The sequence below is a fragment of the Tachyglossus aculeatus genome, chromosome 3, assembly GCF_015852505.1.
Source record: "Tachyglossus aculeatus isolate mTacAcu1 chromosome 3, mTacAcu1.pri, whole genome shotgun sequence".
Taxonomy (NCBI): Eukaryota; Metazoa; Chordata; class Mammalia; order Monotremata; family Tachyglossidae; genus Tachyglossus; species Tachyglossus aculeatus.
In genome coordinates, this window is record NC_052068.1 from 742698 (window position 1) to 763425 (window position 20728).

At 52.7% G+C, this 20728-nt stretch overlaps 1 protein-coding gene across 1 annotated transcript in view; it reads left to right on the forward strand.

Moving 5' to 3' along the window:
- Positions 1-971: 971 nt before the first annotated feature.
- ZRANB1 (zinc finger RANBP2-type containing 1) overlaps positions 972-20728 on the forward strand; it is a 48857-nt gene continuing 29100 nt past the window's right edge. The window contains exon 1 of the mRNA XM_038743772.1: positions 972-1831. Coding sequence (XP_038599700.1) covers positions 1012-1831 — 820 coding nt within the window. The 5' untranslated portion in view covers positions 972-1011. The remainder of the gene's footprint in view (positions 1832-20728) is intronic.

The following is a 20728-nucleotide window of genomic DNA, read 5'->3' on the forward strand; positions in this document are numbered from 1 at the left end:
GGAAAGAGCGCGGTCTTTGGAGTCCGAGGTCATGGGTTCAAATCCCGGCCCCGCCAGTTGTCAGCTGTGTGAACGTGGGCAAGTCACTTCACTTCTCTTTACCTCATCTGTAAAATGGGGATTAAGACTGGGAGCCCCCCGTGGGACAACCTGATCACCTTGTAACCTCGCCAGTGCTTAGAACAGTGCTTTGCACATAGTAAGCACTTAATAAATGCCATTATTATTATTATTATTATTATTATTATTATTATCAGCTGTGCTGGGCAGAACACTGGACTGAGCCCTCGGCAGAGGCCAGTGGAGGTGAATTGCAGATTGCTGAGGGACGGGGACTGGCTCTTATTTCCACCTGGGCAGTCTCTCCCAGCGCTTAATACAGTGCTCTGCACCCAGTCAGCGCTTAATACAGTGCTCTGCACCCAGTCAGCACTTAATGCAGACTATTATTACTATTAGGTCAAGGGCACCAACCCTGGGAGCTTCAGTCGATCAGAGCAGAAAGACACAGAATCATGTACAGATTGGCGGGGAAGAATGGAAAAATGGGTATATATACCCCAGCGGGACGGGTGCGGTGCCCACCTCCGTGTGTGAAGTGGGAGTTGGAGGACAGCCCGAGGAGGAGAAGATGAATCAAGGAAAGCCTCCAGGCAGAGGCGGGGGTGTGCGGACGTCGGGGGCGGGGGGAGGGCTTGGAGGCCGCCACGAACCGGGGGCCGGGAGACGCCTCTCAGTGCCGTTTGCCCGCTCGCGTGAGGCCGGGGACGGCCTCACCACCCAGCCCCGAAGCAGTAGCCGGGACCTCCCCCCCGTCAGCCCCGAAATCCCGTCCCCGCCGGGAAGGGAGCGATCCCGACCGCGGGCCCGCCGCCCGTGCGGGCAGGCGCCGTCGACAGAGCCGCGGCGGGCGGGCCCACGGGGGTGCCGAGCGCTCGGGCTTTCCTAACCCGTCTCGTGATTGTCCGCAGCTTCCCGCCGGACCCCGCGGCCGGGCCGAAGGCGGGCGCCATGTCGGAGCGGGGGCCGAAGTGGGCCTGCGAATACTGCACGTACGAGAACTGGCCGTCGGCCATCAAGTGCACCATGTGCCGGGCCCAGAGGCCCAGCGGGACCATCATCACCCAGGACCCGTTCAAGGGCGGCTCGAGCGACGGGGGCCGCGACTGGGCCCCCGGCAGCCCCGAGGGCGGGGGCAGCCCGCTCATCTGCCCCGACTCCAGCGCCCGGCCCCGCGTCAGGCCCTCCTTCGGCACGGACGGGGCCGCCAAATGGTCGTGCCACATGTGCACGTACTTGAACTGGCCCCGGGCCATCCGCTGCACGCAGTGCCTGTCCCAGCGGCGGACCAGGAGCCCCACGGAGTCGCCCCAGTCGTCCGGCTCGGGCCCCAGGCCGGGGCCCTTCGCCGCCGACCCCTGCGAGGAGTACAACGACCGGAACAGGCTGAACGCCGGGACGCGGCACTGGACGTGTTCCGTTTGCACCTACGAGAACTGGGCCAAAGCCGGGAAGTGCGTGGTGTGCGATCACCCGCGGCCCAACAACGTGGAGGCCGGCGGGCTGGGGGAGACGGAGGAGGCCTCCTCCCTCATCAACGAGCAAGACCGGGCCCGCTGGAGGGGCGGCTGCAGCGGCGGCGGGAACGGCCAGAGGCGGTCCCCGCCCGCCGCCAGGCCGGACTCGGAAGTCAAGATGGACTTCCAGAGGATCGAGCTGGCGGCCGGAGCCGTGGGCTGCCAGGAGGAGCTGGAAGTGGACTTCAAGAAGCTCAAGCAGATTAAGAACAGGATGAAGAAGGCCGACTGGCTGTTCCTCAACGCCTGCGTGGGTGAGTGAGCGCGTGGGACCCGGGGCTCCGGGGGCGGCGGTGGTGGCTGACCGGCGGGGTTCCCCTCTGGTCCTAGTAGAGACGCTCCTGGAATTGGGGCAGATGGACAGACACACACTTTCTCTTTTTGTTGGGATACGCCCTCCCCCCGCCACCCCGATTTTCCCATCATTGTAGACAGCACCACCATCCTTCCTGTCTCCCAACCCATAGTCGTTTTTCCTTGACTCCTCTCCTCCAACCCACATATTCAATCTCGCTAAATACCGTCGGTTCAGCAATCACCAAAATCCGCCCTTTTCCTCTGCATCCAAACTGCTACCACATTAATCCAAGCATTCAAGTAATCCATACTTGTACATGCTTATTCTATTTATTTTACGTTGTTAATATGTTTTGTGTTTTGTTCTCTGAGTGTTTTGTTTTGTTCTCTGTCTCCCCCTTCTAGACTGTGAGCCCTTTGTTGGGTAGGGACCGCCTCTGTATATTGCCAACTTGTACTTCCCAAGCGCTTAGTACAGTGCTCTGCACACAGTAAGCGCTCAATAAATACGATGGAATGAACGAATCTTGGATGGAGAAGGGGACCTTCCAGCTGTCCTCTCTGGGGCCCGGGAGGGCAGGTGGGCGGGAACTCACAAGCGAGAGGGCAGGGACGAGTTGGGGGGGGCGGCGAGCGTGACGTTCAGGAAAAGATGGGCTCAGGGGAGTGCCAATGTTATGTTGCCAATTTGTACTTCCCAAGCGCTTAGTACAGTGCTCTGCACATAGTAAGCGCTCAGTAAATACGATTGATGGTGATGAGTGAGGTGTGAGTGGGCTGGAGAGGAACGGGCCAGGATGCGGCAGAGTCGGTGGAGAACCTTGAACCCGGCTGGGACGCTCCAGTTGATCACAGTCTACCTGTCGTGCCTCAGTTGAGTGGCAGAGAGAGAGAGAGAGAGAATGAGCTTGTGCAGGCACGCAAGCGCGTGCTGTTGGCTGGACAAAAAAAAAAAAACCAGGTGTGCTCCCTCCCGGCCTGCCGGAGGGGAAACACTGGACTCTAAAGGAAGAGTTCTCGAACTCCGTCTCCTAGGAGTTAATGGACCCACCTGCAGAAACCGTTCCCCGTTTCTCAGCGGCTCCTCACTCGTCGGTCACGGGCCCCCCAGGTGGGTTCCCCCCAGTCACCTTCTGGGACTCCCTGCAGGGTGGCGAGGGTCGAGGAGAAGAGCCCCCAAGGCCGGGGGCAGGGGGGCTTCCCCCGCAGCGACCCCGTGTCCAGCCGATGAGTCCGTGCACTTGGGTGGGTGACTTTCCTCTGATGAGGCGTAACGGCTGTTCCCCACCGAGACCCCCTACGCCTGGTGAGGGCCCCACGAGGGGGATCCCCGCCTTTCAGACCAGGGGTTAGAGAGAAGTCTCGGCATTATCCTCGACTCACCTCTCTCTCTCATTCAACCCACATATTTAATCAGTCACTAAATCCTGTCAGTTCAACCTTCACGACATTGCTAAGATCCACCCTTTCCTCTCCATCCAAACTGCTCCCACCCGGATACACTTATCTTGTTCTGCTCTGACGACTGTATCAGCCTCCTAACTGACCTGCTGCCTCCTGTCTCATCCCACTCCAGTCCATACCTTGCTCTGCCGTCTGATCGTTTTTCTACAAAACCGTTCAATGCACGTGTCCCTACTCCTCAAGAACCTCCGGGGGTTGCCCATCGGCCTCCATATCAAACACAGACTCCTCTCCCTTGGCTTTAAAACCCTCAATCCCCTTGCCCCCTCCTACATCACCGCGTTGCTGTTCTACTACAACCCAGCCCGCACAATTTGCTCCTCTAAATGCCAGCTTACTCACTGCTCCTCCATCTCCTCCGTCCAGCCGCCAGCTCTCTGACCCCCTCCTGCCTCCGGCCCGGGACTCCTTCCCCCTTTATATCCGACGGACGACTCTCCCCGCCTTTCAAGCCTTATTAAAAATCCCATCTCCTCCAAGAAGGCCCCCCTGACTCAGCCCTCATTTCCCGTACCCTCTCTCGCTTCTATGTTGCCCTTGCGCTTAGATTTGCACCCTCAGCCCCACAACACTTCAGTAGCCGAGTTTTATTTTGATACTGGGAGACGCTGACCTCAAACTTGGTCGGAGATCGGCCGGGCTATCCTGGCCGCATCAAACTGTGGGGACCGGCCGGGATGCCCGGAGCGGCTTCCAAATTCCTGATTTGGATGCCAACTTGTATTTCCCAAGCGCTTAGTCCAGTGCTCTGCACACAGTAAGCGCTCAATAAATACGATTGAATGAATGAATGAGTGCATGGCCATTGCTGAGCGGGTGTCCTCCTCAGCTGCCACCGTCGACTAGCCGCGGACAGTTAGCGAGGGATTTTTTTTAGGATTCCTGCTCACCCTGTCTGACCTGCGAGGTGCCCTGATGACGGGAATGAGGCTATGTATTAGGCGCTCACAAGGGGCCAGAGCGCGGCACTGAGGGCTCGCACGGGTGGACCCAGTTCCCACCTTCCCCGAGGCCTGGTCCCCAGCAAATCCCACCGAAGGATAACTGCCCGGGGAGCAGGAGAGTGCAGCCAGCCAGCGCTGCCCGCTTTGCAGAGGAGGAAACTGAGGCCCAGAAGGACCTGAGCGGACTGGGTTTCGAGGGTGCGTGGCTGCTCTTTTTGCAGCTCCCGGAGGGAACGCTGGGCTCTCCGGAACGTCTCCGGGCCGGAAGGCGGCCCCGCTCCTTGGATTCTTGGCTCGCTCGGCCGCAGATGCCCTGCTCCGCTCGGCATTCCTGGTCCACGGTGACACATTAGTCTGGTTCCCAGACCCTCTGGTGTCCTTGGTGTCTCCCCCACCCCCAGGCTGTGCCCGGCAGGCCGTCCCTCTCACTTGGGTCTCCGGAAACCCCGTCTGCCCGGGATTTCCCCAGCCCCGGCTAGAGCTCCGCGGGCCCTCAGGGTCTGTGGTCCCTTCCCTCCGCCAGCCAGCCGTGTCCCCGGGAAGGAAAGGAGGATCCATCCTATTATTTATGCCATCCCACCCCCTCACCATGGTTTCAGGCCTGCCGTGGCCACGCCGACCTCTGGACTGAGCCCCGGGGCCGGGTGGGACCTGGGGTCTGCCTGGCCCGGCCCCCAGTGTGGCGTCCTGGCCTCCTCTAAGCCCGACGTAAATATGGGTCTTCGAGAGCTGTCGGTGGGAGCTGCCGGCAGGAATTTGGAAGCCGGTCCCCGCAGTTGGATACGGCCACCATAGCCCGGCCGATCCCCGACCGAGTTTGAGGTCAGCGTCTCCCAGCCATCTCCCTCTCCAAGAGCCGAAGGCTTTGCCAGAGGGAGGCAGGAAGGGAAGGAGGCAGGGAGTGGGTCCCGTGTTGCCAAGAGCCTCTCCCTCCCCTCCCCCTGGTTCCCCTAGTTGATCTCCTCCGTCAGTAGATTTGAGGGATCTTGGTCTCTCGCCTGGGTGCTCTCGAAACTCCCTTTTGTCCCGTCCTCAGGTTTCTTATGTGCCCCTCTTCGACCGCTCTTCTGTGCCTCCTCCTCTGTGCCTCCAGCTGCTGCGTAGAATGAGACAGGGTCCCTCCGGGTGAAGGGATGGAGGTGGGAGGACCGCAACCCGACTGGTCGGGTCCCCGAAGGCTTCTCTCTGTGGGGCGGCCAAACGTTCCCGGGGTTGCCTTGGTTCTGCGGCCATTGAATTTTGTCTTATTTTTATTTAATGCTCTTTTTTTAAGCGCTGACTATGTGTCAAGCACCGTTCTAAGCGATGGTAGATTCAGGTTCATCCTGTTGGAAACAGTCCCTGTCCCCTGTGGGCCTCACGTTCCAAGCAGGAGGGAGACCAGGTATCCAATCCTCATTTTACAGTTGAGGAAGCCGAGGCACAGAGAAGCCAAGTGATTCGCCCAAGGTCACACAGCAGAGAAGCAGCGTCGCTCAGTGGAAAGAGCCCGGGCTTCGGAGTCAGAGGTCGTGGGTTCAAATCCCGGCTCCGCCACTTGTCTGCTGTGTGACTTTGGGCAAGTCACTTCACTTCTCTGGGCCTCAGTTCCCTCATCTGGAAAGTGGGGATGAAGACTGTGAGCCCCCCGTGGGACAACCTGATCACCTTGTAAGCTCCCCAGCGTGTAGAACAGTGCTTGGCACATAGTAAGTGCTTAATAAATGCCATTATTATTATTATTAGACAAAGTGGCGGAGCAGGGATTTGAACCCAGGTCCTCTGACCCCCAGGCCCGGGCTCTTTCCACTTGGCCATGCTCTTTCCAGTGTGAATTCTAATAATAATAATAATAATAATTATTATTATTATGATGGCATTTGTTAAGTGCGTACTATGTGCGAAGCACTGTTCTAAGCGCTGGGGGGGGGGGATACAAGGTGATCAGGTTGTCCCACGTGGGGCTCACAGTCTTCATCCCCATTTTACAGATGAGGTCACTGAGGCTCCGAGAAGTTAAGCGACTTGCCCAAAGTCACCCAGCTGACAGGTGGCAGAGCCGGGATTAGAACCCGTGACCTCTGGCTCCCAAGCCCGGGCTCTTTCCACTGAGCCACGCTGCTTCTCTGTAATTCTGATGCTGGGGCTGAAAGCTTCCCGGCTCCGCCAGTTGTCAGCTGTGTGACTTTGGGCAACTGCTCTGTGCCTCAGTGACCTCATCTGTCAAATGGAGGTGAAGACTGGGAGCCCTCCGTGGGACAACCTGATCACCTTGTAACCTAGAACAGTGCTTTGCACATAGTAAGCGCTTAATAAACGCCGTCATTATTATTATTATTATTATTATTACCTAAGGCACCGCCCGTCGTCCTCTTCTCCTCCTCCTCCTCCTTCTTTTGTATTTGAGAGCTTACCGTGTGCCAAGCGCTTTTAGACTGTGAGCCCACTGTTGGGTGGGGACTGTCTCTATATGTTGCCAATTTGTACTTCCCAAGCGCTTAGTACAGTGCTCTGCACATAGTAAGCGCTCAATAAATACGATTGATGATGGTGCTGATGATGGGAGAGCACAGTACAACAAACCTGTTCCCCGCCCACCAATCAATCAATCAATCGTATTTATTGGCCAGAAGGTCATTGACTTGGTCAGAAGGTCCATTTATTGGTCACCAGAAGGTCATTGTCTGGACTGGGAGGCAGGCATTAATATAAATGAATCCATTCGGGATCTGGAAGTATCTCCGCATCTGTCTTGTTCCCAGGCCGGACCGCTGACCCGCAGCAGCAGTTGGACCCCAGCATGCGCCGGGGCCTCGTCGCATTTCTTTGGAGGGTGGGCAGAAGGGTGTTTAGGCCGTTCTTCCGAAGTCCTTCCGATGGGATTGTGACTCGACGGGTGCCAGGAGCGCCGTCTCGAAAGATGCCATTCCTAGATGGAGGGATTGATTTTTCGCGGGGGAGGAAAGCCCCCAGGCCCCGGTGGGTGGACTTAGCGCCCAGGGCGACCCGGCGGGAAGCCGGGGGCGTCTCCCTTCCGTCGGGGTCTGAGCGCCAACATCCCCTCGGCCAGCGTGGTCTGGCTGGCCGGCTGAGACCGCGCGATCCCCCCGTCCCCGCAAAAAATCAATCCTTATCACTCAGCAAATAGTCCTGCAGTGCTATTAGCCAAGAACTGGGAGAGAGTTGGATGCTCCCTGACTTCTAAAAATACCGCTGCCTCCAAAATATACGCAGAGTGTTCTGTGAACAATCTTTCTCAGAGAATCCTTAAAAGGAAAGTTTGCTTTTAGCACGCTGGTGATGCCTTGTATGTCCTCAGTTAGCTTTGGTTCCTTTGGGACCGTTGGCGTGTGTGCATGTGTGTGCGCACGCGCTCACATGCGTGTGGATGCCCTCAGGATTCACAATTATCGTTTTTTTTCCCCCCTTCACAACTCCCTGTTGGGGGTCAACCAGTAATATTTATTGAGCCCATACTGTGTGCAGAGCAGCGTACCAGTCATTCGGTCGTATTTATTGAGCGCTTACTGTGTGCAGAGCACTGTACTAAGCGCTTGAGAGAGTACAATAGAGGGTACAACACTTCTAGACTGTGAGCTCACTGTTGGGTAGGGACCGTCTCTATATGTTGCCAACTTGTACTTCCCAAGTGCTCAATACATACGATTGAATGAATGAATACAATATAGCAATATAGTAACAGTAACATTCCCTGCCCCAAAGGAACTTACAGTCTATAGGGGAAGATGGGCGTTAATATAAATAAATAACGGATAGGTACATAAGTGCCGCGGGAGTGAGGAACGGGGCGGCGAATAAAGGGAGCAAGTCAGGGTGACGCAGAAGGGAGTGGGAGAATAGGAAAAGAGGGCTTAGTCAGGAAAGGCCTCTTGGAAGAATTGTGCCTTCAGCAAAGCCTTTTAAAGTGGGAAGAGAAATTGTCTGTTGGCTAGGAAGAAGGAGGGCATCCTAGGCCAGAAGCAGGAGTTGGCCAGCTTGTACTTCCCAAGCGCTTAGTACAGTGCTCTCCATACAGTAAGCGCTCAATAAATACGATTGATTGATTGATGGATTGATGTGGGCGAGAGGTCGGCGGCAAAGTAGACGAGATTGAGGTACAGCGGGTAGGTTGGCATTATGTGAGCCAAGTGTGCTGGCCGGATTGTAATAATAATAATAATGATGATGGCAGTTATTAAGCACTTACTGTGTGCAAAGCACTGTTCTAAGCGCTGGGGAGGTTACAAGGTGATCAGGCTGTCCCACGGGTGAAGATGGTCACTCCTTGTCTGGAATACCTCAAGCTAAAAACGATTTTTTAAGTATCTCAGATATCTCCATCACAATCAGTGACAGAAATAATAATAATAATAATAGCATTTATTAAGCGCTTACTACGTGCAAAGCACTGTTCTAAGAGCTGGGGAGGTTACAAGGTGATCAGGTTGTCCCACAGGTGAAGATGGTCACTCCTTGTCTGAAATACCTCAAGCTAAAAACGATTTTTTAAGTATCTCAAATATCTCCATCACAATCAGTGACAGAAATAATAATAATAATAATAGCATTTATTAAGCGCTTACTACGTGCAAAGCACTGTTCTAAGCGCTGGGGAGGTTACAAGGTGATCAGGTTGTCCCACGGGTGAAGATGGTCACTCCTTGTCTGAAATACCTCAAGCTAAAAACGATTTTTTAAGTATCTCAAATATCTCCATCACAATCAGTGACAGAAATAATGATAATAATAATAGCATTTATTAAGCGCTTACTACGTGCAAAGCACTGTTCTAAGCGCTGGGGAGGTTACAAGGGGATCAGGTTGTCCCACGGGTGAAGATGGTCACTCCTTGTCTGAAATACCTCAAGCTAAAAACGATTTTTTAAGTATCTCAAATATCTCCATCACAATCAGTGACAGAAATAATAATAATAATAATAGCACTTATTAAGCACTTACTACGTGCAAAGCACTGTTCAAAGCGCTGGGGAGGTTACAAGGGGATCAGGTTGTCCCACGGGTGAAGATGGTCACTCCTTGTCTGAAATACCTCAAGCTAAAAACGATTTTTTAAGTATCTCAGATATCTCCATCAGAATCAGTGACAGAAATAATAATAATAATAATAATAATAATAGCATTTATTAAGCGCTTACTACATGCAAAGCACTGTTCTAAGCGCTGGGGAGGTTACAAGGTGATCAGGTTGTCCCACGGGGGGCTCACAGTCTTAATCCCCATTTTCCAGATGAGGTAACTGAGGCACAGAGAAGTGAAGTGGCTTGCCAGAAGTCACACAGCTGACAAGTGGAGGAGCCGGGATTTGAACCCATGACCTGCGACTCCAAAGCCCGGGCTCTTTCCATTGAGCCACGCTGCTTGTAGTGGGAGAGTAGCGAGGTGAGGTAGGAGCGGACAGAGTGATGGAGTGCAGAGAGGGAGAGGGATCGGGGCTGGAGATGTAGATTGGAGTAGCATCGGCGTAGAGGTGGTGGTTGAAGCCATCAGAGAGAATGAGTTCTCCAAGGGAGTGGGTGTAGATGGAGAATAGAAGGGGACCCAGAGAAGCAGCGGGGCTCAGTGGAAAGAGCCCGGGCTTTGGAGTCAATCAATCAATCAATCAATCAATCGTATTTATTGAGAGCTTACTGTGTGTGAGCACTGTACTAAGCGCTTGGGAAGTCCAAGTTGGCAACATATAGAGACAGTCCCTACCCAACAGTGGGCTCACAGTCTAGAAGGGGGAGACAGAGAACAAAACCAAACATACTAACAAAATAAAATAAATCGAATAGATATGTACAAGTAAAATAGAGTAATAAATCTGTACAAACATATACACATATATACAGGTGCTGTGGGGAAGAGAAGGAGGCAAGGTGGGGGGATGGGGAGGGGGACGAGGGGGAGAGGAAGGAAGGGGCTGAGTGTGGGAAGGCCTCCTGGAGGAGGTGAGCTCTCAGTAGGGCCTTGAAGGGAGGAAGAGAGTGAGCTTGGCGGATGGGCAGAGGGAGGGCATTCCGGGCCCGGGGGAGGACGTGGACCGGGGGTCGATGGCGGGACAGGCGAGAACGAGGCCTAACGGTGAGGAGATTAGCGGCGGAGGAGCGGAGGGTGCGGGCTGGGCTGGAGAAGGACAGAAGGGAGGTGAGGGAGGAGGGGGCGAGGGGATGGATGGATGGACAGCCTGGAAGCCCAGGGGGAGGAGTGTCTGCCTGATGCGCAGATTGATTGGTAGCCACCGGAGATTTTTGAGGAGGGGTGTAACATGCCCAGAGCGTTTCTGGACAAAGACAATCTGGGCAGCGGCGTGAAGTATGGATTGAAGTGGGGAGAGACAGGAGTCAGAGGTCTTGGGTTCAAACCCCAGCTGCTCCAACTGTCAGCTGTGTGACTTTGGGCAAGGCTTCTAGACTGTGAGCCCACTGTCGGGTAGGGACTGTCTCTATATGTTGCCAACTTGGACTTCCCAAGCGCTTAGTACAGTGCTCTGCACACAGTAAGCGCTCGATAAATACGATTGATGATGATGATGATGATGAATGAACTTAACTTCTCTGGGCCTGTTACCTCATCTGTAAAATGGGGATTAAGACTGTGAGCCCCCCATGTGGCAATCTGATCACCATGTAACCTCCCCAGCGCTTAGAACAGTGCTTTGCATATAGTAAGCGCTTAATAAATGCCATTGAAAGCAAAAAACTGAACCTTACGAGACCCCCACAGTTAGAGGGTGGGAGGCAGAGGAGGAGCCCGCGAAAGAGACTGATTATGAGCGGCCAGAATACAAAGCCCCTCTTCTTTCTCTGTCTCCTACTCTGACGTGCCCTGGTCTTCCTCCTTTTCCTCCTCCTCTCGCTCTTTCTCTTTTTCCTCCTCCTCCTCTTCATCTTCGCCTGAATGTATCCCAGCTATAGTCAGTACTGGCGGAACCCAGCTACAAAGGACAGGCCCCAGCCTACGGCCGTAGTCACTTCACTTCTCTGGGCCTCAGTGACTTCATCTGGAAAATGGGGATGAAGAGCCCGCTGTTGGGTAGGGACCGTCTCTATATGTTGCCAACTTGTACTTCCCAAGCACTTAGTACAGTGCTCTGCACACAGTAAGCGCTCAATAAATACGACTGAATGAATGAATGAAAGACTGTGAGCCTCCCCGTGGGACAACCTGATCACCTTGTAACCTCCCCAGCGCTTAGAACAGTGCTTTGCACGTAGTAAGCGCTTAATAAATGCTATTATTATTATTATTATTTCTGTCACTGATTGTGATGGAGATATTTGAGATACTTAAAAAATCGTTTTTAGCTTGAGGTATTTCAGACAAGGAGTGACCATCTTCACTCGTGGTATACTGGGCTGGTAATACTCTGGAAGGAGGCCCCTCCAGGCAATCCATCGTATTTATCAATAATAATAATAATAATAATGATGGCATTTATTAAGCGTTTACTATGTGCAAAGCACTGTTCTAAGCGCTGGGGAGGTTACAGTACAGTATAACAGAATTGGAAGACCCATTCCCTTCCCACAGTGAGCTTACGGTCTAGAGTTCCCGATGCCGACTGGGTCAGCAGCCAGATAGACGAGCCTTCGATCTGAGCGGATTGTGCGATCGTACTCTGCCGTCTCTTGTTTTTAACGGTATTTGTTAAGCCCCTGCTATGTGCTTGGCGCCGTATCATCATCATCGTCATCAATCGTATTTATTGAGCGCTTACTGTGTGCAGAGCACTGTACCAAGCGCTTGGGAAGTACAAGTTGGCAACATATAGAGACAGTCCCTACCCAATAGTGGGCTCACAGTCTAAAAGGGGGAGACGGAGAACAGAACCAAACTTACTAACAAAATAAAATAAATAGAATAGATATGTACAAGTAAAATAAATAAATAAGCGCTGGGATAGACACAAGCTAACCAGGCTGGGCACAGTCCCCGTCCTGAAATGCGGGGCTCACAGTGTAATCCTCGCTGTCCAGATGAGGTAACTGAGGCCCAGAGAAGTGAAGCGGCTTGCCCAAGGTCACACAGCAGACAAGTGGCAGAGCCGCGATTGGAACCCAGGTCCTTAAGACTCCCAGGCCTGGGCTCTATTAACTAGGCCGCGCCGCTTCTCGGCTCAGCTCAGATAATCGGCCTCTGTGCCGGTCCCCGTCCCCCTCTCCATCCCCCCATCCTACCACCTTCCCTTCCCCACAGCACCTATATATATGTATATATGTTTGTACATATTTATTACTTTATTTTACCCGTACATATCTATTCTATTTATTTTATTTTGTTAGTATATTTGGTTTTGTTCTCTGTCTCCCCCTTTTAGACTGTGAGCCCACTGTTGGGTAGGGACTGTCTCTATATGTTGCCAACTTGGACTTTCCAAGCCTTAGTACGGTGCTCTGCACATAGTAAGCGCTCAATAAATACGATTGATTGATTGATTGATCCCAGAGAGACCGGCCTCGTCCCCACTCGCCTAGTCATCCCCCAAATCCTCCCCAGGGCCCTGCTTGTCCCCGTGCACCCGGGCTGCACAGTGACACAGGGGACCCGAGCTTCTGACCTGATCGTTCACATCTAACTCATCTTGGTCTGGATCTCTGGGTGAGAGGCACATCATTTTTTTCCATAGAAAAATATCAACATGTATGTTCAGTTTCATAAAACTGAAAACCTAAAAGTCTCCTCCTTTTAGACTGTGAGCCCACTGTTGGGTAGGGACTGTCTCTATATGTTGCCACCTTGTACTTCCCAAGCGCTTAGTCCACTGCTCTGCACACAGTAAGCGCTCAGTAAATACGATTGATTGATTGACTCAGTTGAGGCCACAGGCTGTAAACCAGAGGCCCGTGCCCTTCTAGGAGGGCCCTGGCACAGGGGCGGGAGCCCAATGTCCGAGCCTGCTCTGACCAAAGACCGGTTTCGAGGGGAGAAGGATGAACGCAGCGTTAGGGTGCCAAGTGCGAGCCAGAGATATCCTGGCTCTCTTCCCCGTGCTCCGTTGAGCGCCCGGAGCGGATCGGAAGGGCCGACGGGCCCCCGGGAGGGACGCGAGGGGAACGGTCGTGAGTCAGCGGAGCATCTTTGGTGGCACGGGGGAGGCACCGCCGCCCCTCCCTCTGGGCAGCGGCCGCCCGAGGGGCACCGATGGGAAGGAAGGAATTTGGGACCATCCATTCCCGCAGTCTCTTGGGGAGCCTTCTAGACTGTTGGGTAGGGATCGTCTCTCTATGTCGCCAACTTGGACTTCCCAAGCGCTTAGTCCAGTGCTCTGCACACAGTAAGCGCTCAATAAATACGATTGAATGAATGAATGAGTGAGGGGCCTGCTACCGAACGAGGGGGTCTAAGAATGGCTAAGACTCGCTTGCCACCACCCCTGTGGCCAGCTCTCTCTGCCGGCAGCTTCCTCTCCATCTCCACAGTCCTTGTTCCTCTCACTGCTTCTCCCGAGGGCCCTACTAAGAGCTCACCTCCTCCAGGAGGCCTTCCCAGATTGAGCCCCCTTTTCCCTCTCCTCCTCCCCTTCCCCCCCACCCTACCTCCTTCCCCTCCCCACAGCACCTGTATATATGTTTGTACAGATTTATTACTCTATTTATTTTACTTGTACATATTTACTATTCTATTGATTTTGTTAACGATGTGCATCTAGCTCTGTTTCTATTTATTCTGATAATAATAATAATAACCATGGCATTTGTTAAGCGCTTACTACGTGCAAAGCACTGTTCTAAGCGCTGGGGGGATACAATGTGATCAAGTTGTCCCACATAGTGCTCACAGTCTTAATCCCCATTTTTACAGATGAGGTAACTGAGGCTCAGAGAAGTTAAGTGACTTGCCCAAGGTCACACAGCAGACTTGGGGTGGAGCCGGGATTCGAACCCACGACCTCTGACTCCAAAGCCCGGGCTCTTCCCACTGAGCCACGCTGCTTGACACCCGTCCACATGTTTTGTTTTATTGTCCGTCTCCCCCTTCTAGACCGTGAGCCCATTGTTGGGTAGGGCTCAACCCTAGGGCTCATCCCGGCTCGGCCAATTGTCAGCTGGGTGACTTTGGGCAAGTCACTTAACTTCTCTGTGCCTCTGTTCCCTCATCTGGAAAATGGGGATGAAGACTGTGAGCCCCCCGTGGAACAACCTGATCACCGTGTAACCTCCCCAGTGCTTAGAACAGTGCTTTGCAAATAGTAAGCGCTTAATAAATGCCATCATTATTATTATTATTAGGGACCGTCTCTCTGTGTTGCCAGCTTGTATCAATCAATCGTATTTATTGAGCGCTTACTGTGTGCAGAGCACTGTACAAAGCACTTGGGAAGTACAAGTTGGCAACATATAGAGACAGTCCCTACCCAACAGTGGGCTCCCAGTCTAAAAGGGGGAGACAGAGAACAAAACCAAACATACTAACAAAATAAAATAAAATAATCCCAGAACTTGGGTCCTCCCCGGCAGGCTTTTTCTCCCGGGGCGCGCTGCTTCTGACTCTTTATCTGCCAGATGGTGATTTTACGTCCTTTGGAGTTGGGCTGTTGGGAGTCAAATCCTGAATAAAATCCTCATTTCTAACCAAGGCTAATTTAGAAACGCGAGTTCCCGAGTCTGCCGGGAGCAGCTCTGGTGTTGGGGCTCCTGCTCGCCCTAAGGGTGCCAAATGCCTGGGGGCCCTGTGGGCTTTGGCACCCACAGTTTGTACCATCTTTTACTCGGGCAACTTTACGAGGAAAATGGCCCATGGGTTACGAGCTGGCCCAGGGCCGGGGGGCTGGGGGAACCTGTGTATGCGTCGTCTTCCTCGCTTAAAGCGGAACGACTGCATTTCCGGCATTCGAGCCCGTCGGTGTCCCGCTAAACTTGCCTTTTAATAAACCTAAAGCCCCTCCGAGTTACATTCAGTCTTTCACCGTGTGAATGTCAGTCAGTGGCATTTTACTGAGCTCTTAATATGTGCCGAGCACTGTAGGAAGCGCTTGGGAGAACGTAGGGCCAAAAAAGTAGGGATAGTGGGTATCCCTGCCCTCAAGGAGCAAAACCGCGTAATTTCCGAGTAGCCTATTCAGGACCTCAAAACAGGCGGACGGATTTAATAGCGTGGCTCAGTGGGAAAGAGCCCGGGCTTTGGAGTCAGAGGTCATGGGTTCAAATCCCGGCTCTGCCACTTGTCAGCTGTGTGACTTTGGGCAAGTCACTTCGCTTCTCTGGGCCTGAGTTCCCTCATCTGTCACATGGGGATGAAGACTGTGAGCCCCACGTGGGACAACCTCATGACCTTGTATCCCCCCCAGCGCTTAGAACAGCGCTTTGCACATAGTAAGCGCTTAATAAATGCCATCATTAATTAATAGAAGAAATGGGCTGTGATATTCTTTTTATCTTGGGATAATTACGACCAGAAATTGGCTGTAATAAGATGTCCCGGTGAAATAGGTTTCCCCCTTTTAGACTGTGAGCCCACTGTTGGGTAGGGACTGTCTCTAGATGTTGCCAACTTGTACTTCCCAAGCGCTCAGTACAGTGCTCTGCACACAGTAAGCGCTCAATAAGTACGATTGATTGATTGATTGGTTCTGAATGGTAGCCGTCCCAACCCAGAAGGGTTCGTCAGGGGGATGGAAGAGCCGGGAAGGAGAACCTCGGCTCCAGAGGCGCTTCTGAAACGGAGCTTCCCAGGCCCCGGCCTCCCGGCTCGAAGAACACGGTCCGACAGGCCGAGGAGGCGAGTTATGTGACATTTTCCAGCACGAGGAATGCAGTGGGTGGCAGTCAGCGGACGCCGTCCTTGGAAGAGGTCGGCTCGGAAACGGAGCCGGGCCCCGCCGGGGCGATCCCGTCTCGGTGGCGAGGGGCCATCTGGGCCCCGCCTGGAGTCTCGCCAGCCGAATTGATCTCGTTGTGGGCGGAGAAGTCCGCTGTGTTCAGTTGTGGGGCTCCCCGGGAATCCCGAAGTTGGTTCCAGATTCCCAGCCCAAGTGGCCACCCACTTCTGCTCTCCTGGCTGGGTGACACTTTTGCCCTGGGAAGACCCCCCCAGCCTTCTGGCCAAGTCCCCGAGCCTTGCCTCGGTTGAGTCGCCGATGACTTCTCTGTGACCTTCCCCGCTTAACCTCCCGCAGCCTCAGTTGCTTCCCGTTTCTGTACTCTCCCAGTTTCCAAGGGGCGCACGCCAACCTCTCATCAGCCCGTGTGCCATTTCTTTTAGACTGTGAGCCCACTGTTGGGTAGGGACTGTCTCTATATGGTGCCAATTTGTACTTCCCAAGCGCTTAGTACAGAGCTCTGCACATAGTAAGCGCTCAATAAATATGATTGATTGATTGAAGGAGCTCATCCAGTCTTGCCGTTTCCCCTCCCTCCTCCAAGCGGGCGGCTTCCGCATCTCCAGATCTAGGCCCGAGGCTTCGTCTCCCGGTCGGCCGCGGGCTTCTTTCGATCGGGCTTTCCTGCCCGTCCCTGACGAGCCCCTTTGGAAGGAGGACATCATCATCATCATCAGTCGTATTTATTGAGCGCTGACTGTGTGCAGAGCACTGGACTAAGCGCTTGGGAAGTACAAGTTGGCAACACATAGAGACAGTTCCCAACAGTGGGCTCACATCCTCTCCGCCCCGCGCGCCAAGCCCTCCGCCCGCGTCCCGCTCCTTCTGGACGCGGGCTGGAGAGGCGTGCGCCCTGCCTCTGTCCAGGACGCTCGCCGAATGCGTGCCGTTAGGGAATAATAATAATAATAATAATGGCATTTATTAAGCGCTTACTATGTGCTGTTCTAAGCGCTGGGGGGATACAAGGTGATCAGGTTGTCCCACGTGGGGCTCACAGTCTTAATCCCATTTTACAGATGAGGTAACTGAGGCACAGAGAAGTTAAGTGGCTTTCCCAAGGCCCCACAGCTGACAAGTGGCGGAGCCGGGATTCGAACCCATGACCTCTGACTCCAAAGCCCGTGCTCTTTCCACTGAGCCATGCTGCTTCTCCGAATGGGATCAAGCTTAATAATGATGGTATTTGTTAAGCATCTACTATGTGCCAGGCATTGTACTAAGCGCTGGGTTGGATACAAGCATATCCAGTTGGACGCAGTCCCTGTCCCACGTGGGGCTCACTGTGTCAGTCCCCATTTTCCAGATGAGGTCACTGAGGTCCAGAGAAGTGAAGTGACTTGCCCAAGGTGGCGCAGCAGACGTCTTCTAGACTGTGAGCCCACCTTCTAGACTGTGAGCCCGCTGCTGGGTAGGGACCGTCTCTATATGTTGCCAACTTGTACTTCCCAAGCGCTCAGTACAGCGCTCTGCACACAGTAAGCGCTCAATAAATACGATTGAGTGAATGAATGAATGAAAGTGATGGAGCCGGGAGTAGAACCCGTGACCTTCTGAACCCCCAGTCCTGTGTTCTGTCCACTACGTCTTTCCCGCTTCTTTAAGCTTCCGATGGTCTCCTATAACTTAATAATAATAATAATAATAATAATAATGGCTTTTATTAAGCGCTTCCTATGTGCAAAGCCCTGTTCTAAGCTCCGGTTCCAAGGTGATCAGGTTGTCCCATGGGGGGCTCACAGTCTTAATCCCCATTTTACAAATGAGGTGACTGAGGCCCAGAGAAGTAGAGTGACTTGCCCAAGGTCACACAGCAGACAAGTGGCAGAGCCGGGATTAGAACCTGTGACCTTTTGACCGCTTTGCACACAGTAAGCGCTCAGTAAATACGATTGAATGAATGACTTGTGTTCTGTGTTGTATCCACTACGCTTCTTTAAGCTTCCGCTGGTCTCCTATAACTTAATAATAATAATAGTGATGGCATTTATTAAGCGTTTCTTATGTGCAAAGCCCTGTTCTAAGCTCTGGTTCCAAGGCGATAATAACAATAATAATAATGATGGCACTTATTAAGCGCTTACTATGTGCAAAACAGTGTTCAAAGCACTGGAGAGATTACAAGGTGATCAGGTTGTCCCGTGGGGGGCTTACAGTCTTAATCCCCATTTTACAGATGAGGTGACTGAGGCCCACCCTCGTCCCCCTCTCCATCCCCGCCGTCTTACCTCCTTCCCTTCCCCACAGCACCTATATATGTGTATATATGTTTGTACATATTTATTACTCTATTTTACTTGTACATATCTATTCTATTTTATTTTGTTAATATGTTTGGTTTTGTTGTCCGTCTCCCCCTTCTAGACTGTGAGCCCACTGTTGGGTAGGGACTGTCTCTATATGTTGCCAACTTGGACTTCCCAAGCGCTTAGTCCAGTGCTCTGCACACAGTAAGCGCTCAATAAATACGATTGATTGATTGATTGATTGAAGTGACTTGCCCAAAGGCACACAGCTGACAAATGAGCCCCCTGTTGGGTAGGGACCGTCTCTATATGTTGCCAACTTGGACTTCCCAAGCGCTTACTACAGTGCTTTGCGCACGGTAAGCGCCCACTGAATACGATTGAACGAATGAAAGTGGCGGAGCCAGGATTTGAACCCATGACCTCCGACTCCAAAGCCCGGGCTCTTTCCCCTGAGCCACGCTGCGCCTCTGGAACCCCTCTGTCCCCGCTTGACCCCGCCGGTCGCTCCACTGTCCCACTCCTGCTGTCCAGCTTGTCAATCAGTCGTATTTATTGAGCGCTTACTGTGTGCAGAGCACTGTACTAAGCGCTTGGGAAGTCCAAGATGGCAACATATAGGGACAGTCCCTACTCAACAGTGGGCTCACAGGCTAGAAGGCCTCCTCTTGTGAGTGCCGAGGATGCGCCCTGCCCTCCACCCCGCACAGACACCTACAGCCTGAATAGTCCTGCCACACAGCACATTCCTCCCCGGAGCCTTTGTCCCAATCAATCAATCAATCAATCAATCAATCAATCGTATTTATTGAGCGCTTACTATGTGCAGAGCACTGTACTAAGCGCTTGGGAAGTACAAATTGGCATCACATAGAGACAGTCCCTACCCAACAGTAGGTTCACAGTCTAAAAGGGACAGTCTAAAAGGGAGAGAACAGAACCAAACATACCAACAAAATAAAATAAATAGGATAGAAATGCACAAGTAAAATAAATAAATAAATAAATAAATAGAGTAATAAATATGTACAACCATATATACATATATACAGGTGCTGTGGGGAAGGGAAGGAGGTAAGACGGGGGGATGGAGAGGGGGACGAGGGGGAGAGGAAAGAAGGGGCTCAGTCTGGGAAGGCCTCCTGGAGGAGGTGAGCTCTCAGCAGGGCCTTGGTGCAAAGGTCCCAGTGTGCAAACCCTCCTCATCTCATCAGAAGTTTATTGAGCGCCTCCCGGGTGCAAAGCACAGCACGTCGGTGGTATTCAAGAGAAGCAGCGTGGCTCAGTGGAAAGAGCCCGGGCTTTGGCGTCAGAGGTCATGGGTTCGAATCCCAACTCCGCCACCTCTGCTGTGTGACCTTGGGCAAGTCACTTAACCTCTCTGAGCCTCAGTCACCTCATCTGTAAAATGGGGATTAAGACTGTGAGCCCCACGTGGGACAACTTGATCACCTTGTATCCCCCCCAGCGCTTAGAACAGTGCTCTGCACATAGTAAGCGCTTAACAAATGCCATTATTATTATTATCCCAGCTCTGCCCGTTGTCAGCCGGGTGACTTGGGGCCAGTCCCCTCACTTCTCTGGGCCTCAGTTACCTCATCTGGAAAATGGGGATATTCATTCATTCAGTCGTATTTATTGAGCGCTTACTGTGTGCGAGCACTGTACTAAGCGCTTGGGAAGTACAGGTTGGCAACATATAGAGACGATCCCTACCCAGCAGTGGGCTCACAGTCTAGAAGAGTGGGACAACCTGATCACCTTGTTACTGCTTAGAACAGTGCATTGAATATAGTAAGCGCTCAATAAATGCCATCATTATTATTATTAGCACTCAATAAATGCTATTATTATTATTATTATTATTATTATTTATTGAGTGTTGTCTGTGTGCAGAGCGCTGTACTAAGCTCTTGGGAGAGGACAGTATTCCAGAGTTGATAGACACATTCCCTGCCCACAAGCAAGCTTGCAGTCTACAAGGAGAGACAGACACTCCTATAAATAGATAAATTATGGATAGCTACATAAGTGCGGCGGGGCTAAGGGGGTGGGGTGACTAAAGGGTGCAAATAATTGTAATAATAATAATGATTGCATTTATTAAGCCCTTGCTATGTGCAAAGCAGTGTTCTAAGCGCTGGGGAGGTTACAAGGTGATCAGGTTGTCCCACGGGGGGCTTACTGTCTTCACCCCCATTTTACAGATGAGGGAACTGAGGCCCAGAGAAGCGAAGTGACTTGCCCAAAGTCACCCAGCTAACAGTTGGCGGAGCCGGGATTTGAACCCGTGACCTCCGACTCCATAGCCCGGGCTCTTTCCACTGAGCCAGGCTGCAAATCCAAGCTCATGGGTGATGCAGAAGGGAGTGGGAGAAGGGGAAAGGAGGGTTTAGTCGG